General features: G+C 38.0%; 1 protein-coding gene across 1 annotated transcript in view; it reads left to right on the top strand.

Annotated features, from left to right (window-relative positions):
- The window catches only part of Csmd3 (CUB and Sushi multiple domains 3), a 1,310,498-nt gene that overhangs the window by 642,776 nt on the left and 650,519 nt on the right, over nucleotides 1-17,203 (top strand). The window contains exon 12 of the mRNA XM_087559497.1: nucleotides 7,343-7,446. Coding sequence (XP_087415623.1) covers nucleotides 7,343-7,446 — 104 coding nt within the window. The remainder of the gene's footprint in view (nucleotides 1-7,342; nucleotides 7,447-17,203) is intronic.

The following is a 17,203-nucleotide window of genomic DNA, read 5'->3' as shown; positions in this document are numbered from 1 at the left end:
GTCCTTACCTATTGGGGTACAAAACAAAGAGGGAAAACTAAAGTACTAATAAAAATGTAGTTAAATTGTGGGGTTTCAGACACTGGTTCACAGAGCTCAGATCACATACACAGTGACATAGTTAAGATAATGCTATTCCTAGCATACAGTACAATCTGGTTCCTGGACTGAGCTTCATGCGCTGAATACAAAGGCCACTGCCTGCTGGCTTAGCACAGACACAGTGGATGGACTCACCACATAGCTCCAGAGAAATCTTCTGAGCTTCTCCAATCCTGCCAATAGCACAGTGTGGTACTCACACATCTGCTGGGCGTGTTCAGTGATGCAAGATAAATATATGTTTCTAAACTCTGAATCAAATCTACCCAACAAGAAAAAGTTGGCACATATCCTTTTCTCACAAAAGGATAAAAGAAATAAGTGAAAGAACTCGTGGCAGGACTGGAAGGAATGAAGCTAGGGGTACTGAAGACCAGTTGAAGAAAGATCACAGTTTCTGCAACACCCCAGCCAATCTTGCATGTTAGAAAAGCCCTAAATTTAGTTTCTACACACCCAATACTTCCAGTGAGTATCCTGGATGAATGGATCCACATAAAAGGCAAGTATACCAGATGAAAACAGATATTTCAAGGAGAAAAGAAGCACATGTGAACTAATTCCCTATATGTGATGTTGTCCAGTTAGGAGAGCCAACAGGGAGTGATTCCTGAAGATCTATAAAGAAGCAGAGGTGTTTTCCACCTGAATAGGGACAAGAATATAATCCTCTTCTAGAAGACATGAGAATCAAGCCAATTAGAGATATCAAATCAAAATCCTCCAGCAGATGATGCAACCAATTTTCATTAGCTCGTTTCTTGCAGAACACATCACTTGCCAAGACAAGGCTGTTCTCTAATTATGTTCTTATTAATGTTGTTCCCAGGGCAACATCATCCTCTTTCTATGTGTCTGCTAGACTTATGTCAACTTAATACAAGCTAGAGTTACATGAAAGGCAGGAACATCAACTTAAAAAAAAATGCCTCTACAAAATCCACCTGTAAGGCATTTAGTTAGCCCAATATGGGTGGTACCATCCCAGGACTCATAATTCTGGGTTCTATAAGAATCAGGCTGAGTAATTATGGGAGCAAGCCAGTAAGAAGCAACTCCACAGCCTCTGCATCAATTTCTGTCTTCATATTCACCTACTCTGACTTTTCGTCTGACTTCCTTCAGTGATGGACTAAAATGATATAGGTCAAAACTAAATCCTTTCCTCCCCAACTGGCATTCCTGTCGTGGTGTTTTATAGCAGCAGTAAAAACCCTAAGATAAGTCACTACCAGGGAAGTTGGTTGTTGCTTAAATCGGCTTGACCCTATTCTTCTGGAAGACTGAAGAAGGACTTTGGAAATTTGGGGTTGAAAATCCTGAGCATTCACACTTCAGTGTGATGATTTATGGGAACTTGGAAGATAAGAAAGTTGAGAGCAATCCAGAGAATGGAGGCCTGGCTTCTGAAGACCCAAAGTGCAAAGATTCTATCCAGGCCATTTGCTCTTTTGATTATAAATTCTATGGTTCTGTTTAGCTTGAACAGAAGAATGAGTTGTAATTAACAAGGTACTATCACTACTAAAGTAAAACCTTTGCTTCGCTGGGATTCTCAGTGGTGATTGTTTAGAGCTTAAAATTTAGCACAGATTAAGAAGAGACCAGAACCACTAAGGCAAAATCTTCTGGGAAGTCTTTCCTGTTATCACATAGAAGCTGTGTACCAGAAGTGACCAAAGTTGTACTTTACACTGGGAGTCAGACATGGTGTTATGAGAGTCATTCAGGTGAAACTTGTTTTGAAGGCATGAAGAGGACATGGAGAGCAGGTGGACTTGGTATTGTGAGAAACTAAGAGAGATTGGCAGTGCAGTTTCAGTGGCAGTTGAAGGCTCAGGAATGATGGGGTTATACAGTGAAGTTGAGACTTGGCATCATGAAGAGACCCTAGTAGATGCTACTGGTGGAAGTTGACCCTAGTTGTAGCAGAAAAGGCAGAAAAGTCCAGTGGTTTGGAGATGCCAGTGCCATGAGTTGACCACTAAAGTTAGCAGTATCAGTCAAGTGGAGCCATCAGTAATCAGTAGTCTAGAGACTCTGTGACTCTGTGTGTGTGTGTGTGTGTGTGCGTGCGTGCGTGTGTGTGCGTGCGTGCATGCGTGCGTGCGCGTGTGTGTGTGTGTGTGTGTGTGTGTGTGTGTGTGTGTGTGTGTCTGTGCTGGAGAAGTGACCCAAACCCTTTGGAAGAGTCCAGGAGATCATGAGTGGTTAGGAGTTTGGTTTTACTTTGATTTGACTATGATTGTTGCCTGGTTCTTCCCTCTTGAAGTGAAAATGAATTTAATTATTTTTTTATGTTACTAGAGCCCACTGTAGAGAAAGTTTGCATTTTAAAAGACTTTATATTTTTGAAAAGAGATTGGCTATTTTAAAGGGACTGAAATTTTAATGTTTTAATTTGTAAAATCTGTGGGACTTTTCAAGATGTTTAGGCTTTTAATGTGAGAACATGGGAGTGAGTAAGAAAGTAATAGTTGTGTCTTTGATGAAGTAATGTCTTTGTGTGTCAAATTATCAAGTAGTCAATTGTACAGGCTAGTCTGAAGCCAACTTGGTACAAGCTAGAGTTACCTTGAAAAGAGGGAACTTCAGTTGGGAAAATGCCTATATAAGAGCAGGGGAGGATGGGGAGGGGAACACCAATAGAGAAGGGGAGAGGGAAGGGTTAGGGGAATGTTGACCTGGAAACCGGGAAAGGGAATAACAATTGAAATGTAAATAATTAATACCCAAGTTAATAAAGATGAAAAAAATACCTTGGCAAGGAAATAGTATTCTATAGTCTTTCTGTTCTCCTACGTAGCAGTTTACATTAAAAAATTATGGTAAAAAAATAAAAAATAAAAAATGGCAGAAGTATTGCTGAAAAAAAAAGATCCAACTATAAGGCATTTTCTTAATTAGTGAGTCATGGGGGAGGGTATAGCTTAGTTTGGATGGTGCCAACCATGTGTGTCTGATGTTGGCTGGATTCTACAAAAAAGTGGATGAGCAGGCCAATAAGGAGCACTTCTTAAAGGCCTAACCATCAGCTCCAGCCTTCAGGTTACTGCCCTGTTTGAGTTTCTGCCCTGGCATTCCTTCATTAATGGACAACTATGTGGTAACATAAGCTCAATAAACCCTTTCTTCCCTGACTATTTGGTAACGGTATGCATAGCAGAGATAGAAAGCCTAACTAAGATATTGTTCATACTGATTACATCCAGGCTAGATACCACATCTGACTCCACCATTTTGATGAAAGCGTGGTATTGTTTTGAAAGAACATTCTCCTCCTTACTTCAAAGCATACTCTACACAAACACAGAACCAGAAACTGAGCCTGACGGCACATAACTATCATCAGGCCTGAAGACAATTCTGCTCTAGTCAGAAATAGATTTGGATCAAGGAATACTGAATGTCTACTTGGCTGACAGAATTTGTTGAGGTATCGAGGACTGAGTATGTAACCAAGGGAGTGGGTTAGGACAGGATTTCTCTCTGAGTTTATGTCCAGAGCAGTGGCCATCCACAATAACACATTCCCTAACCTTACTTTCTAATCATATAACCTACAAATGATTTTTTTGGCCAATGTATGCATTCATGACACATTGCGTGGTGCAGACAATATCATTGTACCTGGATCCTGAATGTATTCTTCTCATTCAGACTCACTACATTGATCCCAAAGTTGGTGGACCTTTTTATGACTTCTTGAGACCATTTATAAAGTTTTCATAATAACTTAGGCCAGAGCATCTTCCAATATATCCTGTGGATGTGTGCTACAATTAGTAATCATTGACAATCCAAATTCGGTTTGTAAAATAATTTGAAGCTACAAAGAAGTAGGCTCTAGCACTATTAAATTCAATGCTTCTAATTCCAGCCTGACTGGCAGACAGGGAACCCTTGAATTTGCATTTGTCTCCACATGTTTTCCACAGCTTAACCTTCAGCCCGTGCCTCCAGTGTCCGATAACCAGGGGCCTGAAGAGAACTTCTTGAATTACTTTGAATTCTCACCATGTGGATTAAAGACACACAAGACTGTAGTAAGGATTTTCAAGTCTTTACCTGAAGCAGAACTAGTATCCACACTGTCCTACGAGACAGGAAATGAAGAGACAGAGCATCTAAAGGCTGTTAGAGTCCCTTGACAGTTGGCAGCTGTGGTGTTGACTTTCAGAGAAAAGGCCCCTCTATGTGTTCTCACACCTCTCCCATCATGACCACTGCCATCCTGTCATTCAACAGTCAGCGGTTTCTTTTTTACTCTAACTATACTATGTAGCTGTGCTTGATTTGAGGTCCACTAGGCCTAGAATCTTCTTATGATGAGATGATTGGAATCCTGGAGCTTCTCAACCATCTACCTGGTGGCAAGCTTTGTTTCTTCTTGGACATTTTCCTCAGTTTATCCTCTATTACAGGAATAGTGATCTATAAGGCATTATATTTGTCCTTCCAGGTTTGATTGGCTTCTTACTGTCCTGTAGTTTGATGTACAGGTCCAGGTACTTTCTCCAGTTCCTAAGTGATCTGCAGATAGTACAATTTTTGTTTCATTCATTACTTCTCCATAACTTTTTGCTACGTTTTGTTATGTAGGTCAATCAACAGCTGAGGTGATCCCCAACATCCATTTCTTTGGTTGTTCAGATCCCTTTGATGCATAATCCTCAGCTGTGACACCCCCCCCTTTAAACTATAGCTTGCTTTTCTCCCATGCACCAGCATGGCCAAGATTGTTCTCCTGACTGTTTGGTATATTTTGTTTTATTGTTGACTTAGCATACCTGGGCTGTGTGGAATAATAGCACTACCTAACTCATTTCCACATGTCATACCTGAGGCAATCCAAGAAAACACTGAATGGACAACAGGAATATAAGAAGTGCACATTTATGGGCTATGGGTTATATTTCAGCTGTTAGTGTTAATTGTCAACTTGGAAAATCTAAAATCACTTGGCAGATGGGCAGAGAGGATTTATCATTATTATGTTAATAAAGACAGGAAAATGCCCCTCTCTCTCAGGTACTCTTTCCAGATGGGGTGTTTGACTCATCACTCTCTGCTTTATAAAGTTTAATGTTATGTTAAAAACTGATTCAATACCCTGTTGCTTTGACTCCCTTTCCATGAGTGAGGGTATATTTAAACTGTGGGCCAGAATAATCATTTTCTCCTGAGTTGCTTTTCTCAAAATAGTTCATCACAACAGGGTGAGACACAACAGGGTGAGAACTGAGAAGGATGTGACAGTACCCATCATTGCAGAAACCATTTGACTATATACATTTATATCAGTTCATCATGCTATTTCACTTTTGTATAAATTGTAAAAAATTAAAATCATTGTCTGTTCTAAGGTGTCTGTGAGCTATTTTACTGACTGATACAAAGTGCTCTATTTCTTTAACGTAATCTGGAATCATCCAGGATACAAAACTTCAGGCTGACTCTAAATTTAATAATATTGAATTGTGTGTAGCAATCAGGGCCAAGACTATTGTAGATCAAGACAGAGAATATAAAAAGTTAAGAGGGTAAGCCAGAGTAATATTTGAAAATCCTGGACCTTCCTTTATTCAGCAGTTTATAAATGAAATCAGACTCAGTGATATTAAGCTTTCAACATTGTCTAATCTTTGTTTAGTAAAAGGCATTAATGAAGGGGAAGTTTTATAAAGTCTTAATTTAAAGTGTACCCCAACATTGGTCAATTCAACATTGGTCAAAGACTTGTAAAAGTGATGGGTAAATAACCATTGGAATATTTGAGAAGCATTCTTGAGTATGTTCAAACGACATATTTCCTCTTGCAAGGCAACATCTTCTAAACTCACCAGAACAGTACCACCAACAGGGGACCAAAATTTAATGTCTGAGACTATAGCAGACACCATCATTCAAACTACTTCTTTTGACAGGCTGGATAATAATGAATGAAAAACAAACAAACAAACAAATAAACAAAGTAACATAACCCAAACTGAGTAGTGAGCCCTGGAGAAGGGAGGAAGTCTGCTTTTGAGGTTTTTTTTTTGTTTGTTTTGTTTTTATACATTCAGCATTCAGTTTTCAATAAGAAAAGACAAAATAAACAAAGAAAATGAAAAGTATGAAATATAAAGTATGGCAATGTAGAAATAAAAGCAAAGTTTATTAATGAAACTATCTCAGAGTTGAATTTACTACGATAAGTTTGGAGGTTAATTGTACTAAATATAACCAGACTAATAACAAAAGTAACGAACAAATAGGTTCATAAATATGTATATGAGTAAAACACTGGGAGGAGAGGAAGGACTAATTCTGGGTTGTAAAGTGAATAAATAATTAAACTTAATTTAAAAAAAGAGATACAAGTTATAAAAGAAAACAAATTTGGCAGAAGTAAGTAACAATATCTAAAATAAAGTGTTTCCACTCCCAGGAAAATCTACCTTTGAGTAACTTAAAGCTGATTGGGCAGAGACGTTAATTACTTCTGCAGTATCCTTTGGGGGTTCCTATGTGATATACAGTAATCAGGAGACTAACTTTTCCTTTACTTAGGCATTGCCCTAAGTGATATGGTATGAATTACATTGCCTACTTAAAAGGCACCCGATTTCTGAGGATGGAATATTCTCCCAAATACTCCCATTATGGTTTCTCTAAAAGGCTGTTTCCAAAATAGTGAAGTAGGCATATTGTAAAAATTAATTCCAAATTATCTGCTCTATTCTAATGTGTCTCCTATATTTTATTTCCCCAGTTTTGAGTATACATATTACTATGTCTTAAGGATTCTGTTAGTAAACATAAAATAAACCTGTAACACTAAATATACGCATTGAGATGCAAATTTGGCTCCAACACTCTTAAGCTTTACTAGTTAAGGGAAATAGCATACTCTTTTCCTCTGGTAAGTTTAATGTGTGGAAAACAACTTTCTCCCACATGTACTTTTTATAAAGCCATCCCAAAGTGGATATGCATTAATCATGCTTAAATCAAAATGAGTATTCTAGAAACCAAAATCATGCCATTTCATTGAAAATTGAATACAGAAGTTGAAAGATAGCAAGTGAAAACTGGGTTGCGATGTAGTCGCTGAACTTTGGACACTTCGGTGAGATCTGCTGCAATACTGTAATGTTCATACAGAGTCTCATTTTCAATTTTCTGTTATTGCTTAAATTTTGGATTTCATTACATGATTGAATTGCTTAAGATGTTCGTTTTTATTCACCACTAGGTCATCCAGATAAACTTTGAAGAATTTGATCTCGAGATTGGCTATGATACCCTTACTATTGGTGATGGAGGGGAAGTTGGAGACCCAAGGACTGTGCTTCAGGTGTAAGTAGTCAATATTTCATAGTTGTCACAGTGCATCAAGAATTGTAAATTTTTACTCACAAATTATTTTTCAGTTATCATGTTATACCACAAATAGCACAGAATGACTTCAGAATGATAACATTGTTAACATTTTTTGCTTTTGTTGAAAAAGATTATTTTCTCATACAATATGTCTTGATTACAGTTTTCTCTTCTACTCGTGACTGTGCCCACCTTTCCCTTTCCTCCAGATCTACTCCTTTTCTGTTTCTCATTAGGAAAGAACAAGCTTCTAAAAGATAATAACAAAATATGTCAAAATAAAATACAATGAGATAAAGCAAAATACCACATTGAGGTTGGTTAATGCAAACCACCAGAAGGAAAAGAGCCCCAAGAGCAGGCACCAGAAACAGAAACCCAGTCATTCACAAAGTCAATAGAGCCATAAAAGAATTAAACTGACCTATGCCATGGTGGGGCATATGCTTTTAATTCCAGTACTGAGGAGGAAGTGGCAGGAGGATTTCTGAGTTTGAGGCCAGCCAGGATCTAGAGATAGAGTTCTAAAAGATCGAGGTCTACACAGAGAAATCCTATTTCAAAAAAATACAACAAAATAAAATAAAATAAAAACAAAAAACCTAAAACAAAAAAACGAAACAAAGTAAAAGTGAACAAATATACAAAACATAAACAAACAAACATTTAAAAAGCTGAACACTATAATATATACCAAGAGAAGGCCCTCATACAGACTCTGTACTTGAAACCTTAATATCCGTTATAGTTGTTTCAGAGAGTCTTGTTCTCTTGGTAGCATTTTCAACATCAGAGGAGAAAAGGATGGAAGCTACAGGAGGAAAAAACTTTTCAAGTGTAGTTAAAATCCCGTTTTCAACTCTATTGGAGGCCACATTTGAAACCCATGCTAATTATCTTGCACCCAGTGAAGGCGATCAAGGAGCAGATGAAGGGAGACCACTTTATCAGGGTCATTAAGGGAAAGGTCCAGATCCACAACTAAATAAGAATAAATGAGACTAAGGACAGCTGGGTGATAGTAGTTTGGGTAAAAAATAAAAATGTGGGGTGTGCTCTTACACCTCCAGGAAGTAATCAGGTGAAGCTAGGTATTATGCAACAAAAGCAGACCTTTTTATTGTACTCTTCTTAGAAGAGCAAAATAAATATTTTACAAGTTTTCTGTTTTCACAATACAGTTCTCTACTGTCTTTAGTTTTTGCAGTACATGGACTTCAGCTCTCCCTGTATTTTCCTTATTCTAAGAAATAGCATCAATATTTAAAATTTTTTATGAAACCATACTTTTTTCTGTTTTCTTCTGTCTACTATCAGTAAATATTTCTCTTATAAACAAAATCATACTTGTTAGGAAATATAATCCATTTTCTCCATGGACATTAACATAATTTTATTGGTGACCATGTCCAAGTCATCTAAGAGAAACAAGGTAATTGGCTTTACATTAAAAAGACCACTTCAACTAAAAAACACTTTGATTAGGGAACTTACTGTATTTTTTTCTATTACTTTATTTTGTACAGAGCATCATAGCTATGTGTAGGTAGAGATCTGAACATCACATAAAAAATAAATTTTGCAGCCAGTCATATGATTCACCAATCAGCTAGGAAAAAACATTAACACGTATTTTAAAAGAAAATTGTGAGACATCCAGAGGCCACAGGACAGACTGCCATCTGTGCACATCTTGGCCCCCATCCCTGGTCCCAGGAGAAACTGTACAGTGCCTCTGGACAGAGGGATATAGGAACAGACAGCCACCAGCACTCTCAGTTCTGGTCTGTGCCCAGGACCGAACTGATATGGCCAAACAGCTCCCTGCACCCAAAACCTGTCCGGGATAGATCTGGAACCTCAGAACTGTGTATATTACTGAGAAGTCAGAGAAGAAAACCCTCTGCCCACAGTTCAGACCCAAGAGGGAATCGTGCCAACTGTGCCCGCTGGGTGCAAGGACCTACATGAGCAATCAGGGGCAGGACCCTTTGATTCCTGCCCACTCCTAGAGCTGGAAGACAGTCTCCAGGAACAATGCCAAGCTGAGAGCAGAGCACCTGTTTTCAGGAAAGGCTGAAAGAAAACAGGAAAACAGTTCTACAGGACTGCTGACACAGAGGTCTACAACAGGGCCAAGTCACTCCCAGAAACAGCAAGGCAAGCAAACACCAGAGACAACCCAATGGCTAGAGGCAACCTCAGGAACCTAATCAACAGAAACCAAAACTACATGACATCATCAGAGCCCAGTACTCCCACCAAAGAAAATACTGGATATCCAAACACACCAGAAAAGCAAGATTTCGATTTGAAATCACACTTTTTGATAATGATGGAGGACCTTAAGAAAGACATAAAGAACTCCATAGAGAAATGCAGGAAAGCACAAGTAAACAAGTAGAAGCCCTTAGAGAGGAAAAACAAAAATCACTGGAAGAATTACAGGAAAACACAATCAAACAGGTGGAGGAATAGAAAATGGAAATAGAAACAATAAAGAAAGCACAAAGGGAGAAAACCCTGGATATAGAAAACCAAAAGAAGAGACAAGGAGCCGTAGACACAAAGTTCACCAACAGAATACAAGAGATAGAAGAGAGAATCTCAGGGGCAGAAGATACCATAGAAAATATCAACAGAACTGTCAAAGAAAATGTAAACCACAAAAAGCTCCTAGCCCAAACCATACAGGAAATTCAGGACACAATGAGAAGATCAAACCTAAGGATAATAGGTATAGAAGAAAGTGAAGACTCCCAACCTAAGGGGCCAGTAAATATATTCAACAAAATTATAGAAGAAAACTTCCCAAACCTAAAGAAAGAGATGCCCATAAACATACAAGAAGCCTACAGAACTCCAAATAGATTGGACCAGAAGAGAAATTTTTCCAGTCATATAATAGTTAAAACACCAAATGCACAAAACAGAAAAAATATTAAGTGCACTAAGGGAAAAAGGTCAAGTGACATATAAAGGCAGACCAAAAAGAATTACACGAGACTTTTCAGCAGAGACTATAAAAGCCAGAAGATCCTGGACCGATGTCATACAGATGCTAAGAGAACACAATAGCCAGCTCAAGTTACTGTTTCCAGCAAAACTTTCAATTAACATAGATGGAGAAACCAAGATATTCCATGACAAAACAAAATTTACACAATATGTTTCTACAAATCCAGCCCTACAAAGGATAATAGATGGAAAACTCCAACATGAGGAGAGAAAACTACACTGTGCAGAAAGCAAGAATATAATTCCCTTACAATGAAACCAAAAGAGAGACAAACAAACATAATTCCACCTCTATAATGAAAATAACAGGAAGTGACAATCACTATTCCTGAAGATTTCATGGAATCTTCTCCAAAATTGACCATATAATTGATCACAAAACAGGCCTCAACAGATACAGGAAGATAGAAATAATCTCATGCATCCTATCAGATGATCACACACTAAGACTGGTCTTCAAAAACAACAATAATGACAGAAAGCCCACATATACATGGAAGTTGAACAATGCTCTACTCAATGACACCTTGGTCAAGAAAGAAATGAAAGACTTCTTAGAATTTAATGAAAACGAAGAAACAACATTCCTAAACTTACAAGACACAATGAACGTGGTACTAGGAGGAAAATTCATAGCTCTGAGGGCCTGCAAAAAGAAACAGGAGACAACATATTCCGCAACTTGACAGCACAACTTAAAGCTCTAGAAAAAAGGAAATAAATAAATCAAAGAGGAGTAGAAGTCGGGAAATAATCAATCTCAGAGCTGAAATCAACCAAGTAGAAATGAAAAGGACTGTACAAAAATCAACAAAAGGAGGAGCTGGTTCTTTGATAAAATCAACAAGATAGATAAATCCTTAGTCAGACTAACCAGAAGTCACAAAGTGTATCCAAAATAAGAAACTCAGAAATAAAAAGGAAGACATAACAACAGAATCTGAAGAAATTTTTAAAAAAATCAGATCCTACTACAAAAGCCTATATTCAACAAAACTGAACAATCTGGAGGAAATGAACAATTTTCTAGACAGTTACCAGGTACCAAAGATCAATCAGGAACAAATAAATCATCTAAACAACCCCATAACTCCTAAAGAAATAGCAGCAGTCATTAAAATCTTCCAACCAAAAAGAGCCCAGGTCCAGATGGGTTTAGTGCAGAATTCTATCAGACCTTGATAGAAGACCTCATACCAATACTATCCAAACTATTGCACAAAATTGAAACAGATGGAGCGCTACGTAATTCCTTCTACAATGAAGCCACAATTACTCTTATACCTAAACCACACAAAGAACCAACAAAGAAAGAAAACTTCAGAACAATTTCCCTTATGAATATCGATGCAAAAATACTCAATAAAATTCTGGCAAACCGAATCCAAGAGCATATCAAAACAATCATCCACCATGATCAAGTAGGCTTCATCCCAGGCATGTAGGGATGGTTTAATATATGGAAAACCATCAACGTGATCCACTATATAAACAAACTGAAAGATGAAAAACCACATGATCATTTCATTAGATGCTGAGAAAGCATTTGACAAAATTCAACACCCCTTCATGATGAAAGTCCTGGAAAGAATAGGAATTCAAGGCTCATACCTAAACATAGTAAAAGCCATATACAGCAAACCAGTAGCAAACATTAAACTAAATGGACAGAAACATGAAGCAATCCCACTAAAATCAGGGAGTGACCACTCTCTCCCTACTTATTCAATATAGTTCTTGAAGTTCTAGCCAGAGCAATCAGACAACAAAAGGAGATCAAAGGGATACAGATCGGAAAAGAAGAAGTCAAAATATAACCATTTGCAGATGATATGATAGTATATTCAAGTGATCCCAAAAGTTCCACCAGAGAACTACTAAAGCTGATAAACAACTTCAGCAAAGTGGCTGGGTATAAAATTAACTCAAATAAATCAGTAGCCTTCCTCTACACAAAACAGAAACAAGCCGAGAAAGAAATTAGGGAAATGACACCCTTCATAATAGTCCCAAATACTATAAAATACCTCAGTGTGACTTTTACCAAGCAAGTGAAAGATCTGTCTGATAAGAACTTCAAGCCTCTGAAGAAAGAAATTGAAGAAGATCTCAGAAGTTGGAAAGATCTCCCATGCTCATGGATTGGCAGGATTAATACAGTAAAAATGGCCATTTTACCAAAAGTGATCTACAGATTCAATGCAATCCTCATCAAAATAACAATCCAATTCTTCAGAGAGTTAGACAAAACAATTTGCAAATTCATCTGGCATAACAAAAAACCCAGGATAGCTAAAACTATCCTCAACAATAAAAAGACTTCCTGGGGAATCACTATCCCTGAACTCAAGCAGTATTACAGAGCAATAGTGATAAAAACTACATGGTATTAGTACAGAGACAGACAGGTAGACCAGTGGAATAGAATTGAAGACCCAGAAATGAACGCAAACACCTATGGTCACTTGATTTTTGACAAAGGAGCCAAAACCATCCAATGAAAGAAAGATAGCATTTTCAACAAATCGTGCTGGTTCAACTGGAGGTCAACATGTAGAAAAAGGAAAATCTATCCATTCTTATCACCATGTACAAACCTTAAGTCCAAGTGAATCAAGGACCTCCACATCAAACCAGATACACTCCAACTAATAGAAGAAAAAGTGGGGAAGAGTCTCGAACACACAGTCACTAGGGAAATTTTCCTGAACAAAACACCAATGACTTATGCTCTAAGATCAAGAGTCAACAAACGGAACCTCATAAATCTGCAAAGCTTTTGTAAAGCAAAAACCACTGTCATTAGGACAAAACAGCAACCAACAGATTGGGAAGAGATCTTTACCAGTCCTACATCTGATAGAGGGCTAATATCCAAAATATACAAAGAACTTAAGAAGTCAGACTCCAGAGAGCCAAATCACCCTATTAAGAAATGGGGTAAAGAGCTAAACAAAACATTCTCAGTTGAGGATCATCAAATGGCCAAAAAGCTCCTAAAGAAATGTTCAATATCCTTAGTCATCAGAGAAATGCAAATCAAAACAACCCCGAGATTCCATCTCACACCATTCAGAATGGCTAAGATCAAAAACTCCGCCAACAGCAGATGCTGGCAAGGATGTGGAGAAAGAAGAACACTCCTCCATTGTTGGTTGGATTGCAGACTGGTACAACCACTCTGGAAAACAGTCTGGAGGTACCTCAGAAAATTGGACCAAACTGAGAATAGGACCCCTTTGGGGGAAATTAGAGGAAGTATTGAAAGCGTTGAAGGAGCTTGCAACCCCATAAAAACAACAATGCCAACCAACCAGAGCTTCCAGGGACTAAACCACTACTGAAAGACTGACCCAGGGCTCCAACTTCATATGTAGCAGAGAATAGCCCTCTTGGGGCATCAGTGAAGGAAAGCCCTTGGTCTTGCCAATGTTGGACCCCCAGTGCAGGGGAATATGGGGGAGGGCAATAAGGGGGAAGTATAAAGGGAATACCTGTATGGGGGAGGAAGAGGTGAGAGAATGGAGGCTTATGGACAGAAAACAGGAAAGGGGAATAACCTTTGAAATGTAAGTAAAGAAATATATAAAACAAAATTTAAAAAAGAAAATCGCCCTTTCATTAAGAATTTAATCATTTTTATAACATTTTTAACAGGATTTTTGTATTTATTTGCATTTCAAATGTTTTCCTACTTCCTGGTTTCCTGTCCATAAACCACCATCCCATCCCCCTTCCCCCTAGTTCTTTGAGGGTATTCCCCCTACCCCTCCATACACCCCTTCCTACCTCCTGGCCCTGACATACCCCTACACTGGGGGATGGGGTGGTCGAGCCTTGGCAGGACCATGGGCTTCTCCTCCCATTGGTGCCCAACAAGGCCATCCTCTGCTCCATATGCAGCTGGAGCCATGGATCTGACCATGTGTACTCCTTGGATGGTGGTTTAGTCCTCTGGTTGGTTGTTATTATTGTTCTTATGGGGTTGCAAACCCCTTCAGTTCCTTCAATCCTTTCTCTAACTCTTCAAATGGAGAGCCCGTTCTCAGTCCAATGGTTGGGTGCGAGCCATCACCTCTGTATTTGTCATGCTCTAGTAGAACCTCTCAGGAAACAGCTATATCAGGCTCCTGTCAGCATGCTCTTCTAGGCATCTGCAACATTGTCAGGGTTTGGTGGCTCTATGTATATGGACTGGATCCCCAGGTGGGGCAAGCTCTGAATGGTCTTACCTTCAGTCTCTGTTCCGAACTTTGTTTCCATATCTCCTCCTGGGAATATTTTTGTTCCCCTTCTAAGAATGGGTGATGCATACATACTTTGTTTGTCCTTCCTTTTGAGCTTTATGTGGTCTGTAGATTGTATTTTGGATAATCCAAGCTTTTGGGCTAATATCCACTTATCAATGAGTGCATACCATGTGTGTTTTTCTGATTGGGTTAACTCACTCAAGATGATATTTTCTAGTTCCACCCATTTGCCTATGAGTTTCATGAAGTCATTGTTTTTGATATTTGAGTAATGTTCCATTGTGTAAATATACCATATTTTATTTATTCATTCCTCTGTTGAAGGGCATCTTGGTTCTTTTGAGCTTCTGACTATTATAAATAAGGCTGCTATCAACATAGTAGAACATGTTTCCTTGTTATATGTTTGAGCATCATTTGGGTATAGCTGGGTCCTCAGATAGTATTATGTTCAGTTTTCTGAGGAAACTCCAGACTGATTTCCAGAGTGGTTGTAAAATCTTGAAACCCCACAAACAATGGAGTAGTGTTCCTCTTCCTCCACATCCTTGCCAGCATCAGTTGTTATCTGAGTTTTTGATCTTATTCTGACTGGTGTGAGGTGAAATCTCTGGGTTGCTTTGATTTGCATTTTCCTGATAACTAAGGATGTTGAACATTTCTTTAGGTACTTCTCAGCCATTCTGTATTCCTCATTTGATAATGCTTTGTTTAGCTCTGTACCCCATTTTTAATAGGGTGATTTGGCTCTCTGGAGTCTAACTTCTTGAGTTCTTTGTATGTGATGGATATTAGCCCTCTACTGGATGTAGGATTCATAAAAATCTTTTCCCAATCTGTTGGTTGCCGTTTTGTCCTAATGATAGTGTCCTTTGCCTTACAGAAGCTTTGCAGTTTTATGAGATCCCATTTGTCGATTCTTGATCTTAGAGCATAAGCCATTGGTGTTTTGTTGAGGAAATTTTCTCCAGTGCCCATGTGTTCGAGATGCTTCCCCACATTTTCTTCTATTAGTTTGAGTGTATCTGGTTTGATGTGGAGGTCCTTGATCCGCCTGGACTTGAGTTTGGACACGGTGATAAGAATGGATCAATTTGGATCCTTCTACATGCTGACCTCCAGTTGAACCAGCACCATTTGTTGAAAATACTATCTTTTTTTTTTATACTGGATCAAGTGACCTTAGATGTATGGTTTCATTTTTGGTTTTCAATTCTATTCCATTGATCTACCTGCCTGTCTCTGTACCAATTCCATACAGTTTTTATCACTATTGCTCTGTTATTCAGCGTGAGGTCAGAGATGATGATTCCCCCCGAAGTTTTTTATTGTTGAGGATAGTTTTCTTTATCTTGGGTTTTTTTTTTGTTATTCCAAATGAATTTGCAAATTGCTCTTTCTAACTTATTAAGAATTGAGTTCAAATTTTGATTGAGATTGCAGTGAGTCTGTAGATTGCTTTTAGTAAGATGTCCATTTTTACAATATTATCAATTAAATATCATTGCACAGTATTTTCCTTACCCTTTGCTTTCAGCATCGTCTGTCATATATATTGCTCCCTGTCAAGTTCATGCCTGTTTTCCTCTAATTTTGTTGTTACATGTATGTATAAATGTATTAATAAATAAATAGAGCCTACTTAGTCTGTTACTCGACGGTTACACTGTTGTATGTTTTTAGTGCAGACCACTTAGATAACACATTTGAAAGATTATCACTGTGGAGACTTACTCTTTCACTCTCAGCAGTCCATATGTGCCTGCAGTTCTTTGTTTAGGGATGGGGACCCATAAGATTTACTCTACTCGTGATAACATGTGTACATGTTTTGTCATTGTATAGATACTAAATAGACAGACATACTGTTAGGGAGTCATGGGTGTTGGTTCCCTGCCATTTCCAGGATATATGGACTTACAGCAGACTTAATGGTCTTCTGTCTGGCTCTCACAATCTTTTCTTCCCTTTCATGATGTTCCCTGATCCTTTGATACAGGAGTTCTATTGTGAATGTATATACACCGTGGTTAACCACTCCATGGTCATTTGTTCTCTGCATGGTAGTTTTCTGGGACAGTCTCAATCTCTAAAAAGTGAAGCTTCCTTGATTTACTTTAGTTTAAAGCATTAGCATTCTTTCTATCCAATTTTGATTCTTGACAATAAATATGAAATTTATAGAGTAGTCACTTTATATAGAGCTTTGTTCTTTCTTATTTTTGTGTCCATCTATTGTAAAAAAAAAAACAGCCTGATGATTTCAATGGGAAAAAACAATTTATTTCTTATTTGCTACAATTTGCTTTATATAGGTGTTCATTTATTGCAGATAATTTTTTAATGTTTTAGTTGCTATTTTCACTCAGAAATAACTGTGCTATAATAGACAATACAAAAGAAAAGACAAAAGAAATTTGGGGAAATTATGGGGTAAGTATTTAAATAACATAAGTATATTTAAA

This window comes from Rattus norvegicus, chromosome 7, assembly GCF_021556685.1.
Source record: "Rattus norvegicus strain SHRSP/BbbUtx chromosome 7, alternate assembly SHRSP_T2T, whole genome shotgun sequence".
In the NCBI taxonomy this organism is placed as follows: domain Eukaryota; kingdom Metazoa; phylum Chordata; class Mammalia; order Rodentia; family Muridae; genus Rattus; species Rattus norvegicus.
This window is presented reverse-complemented; position numbering and strand designations above follow the sequence as displayed.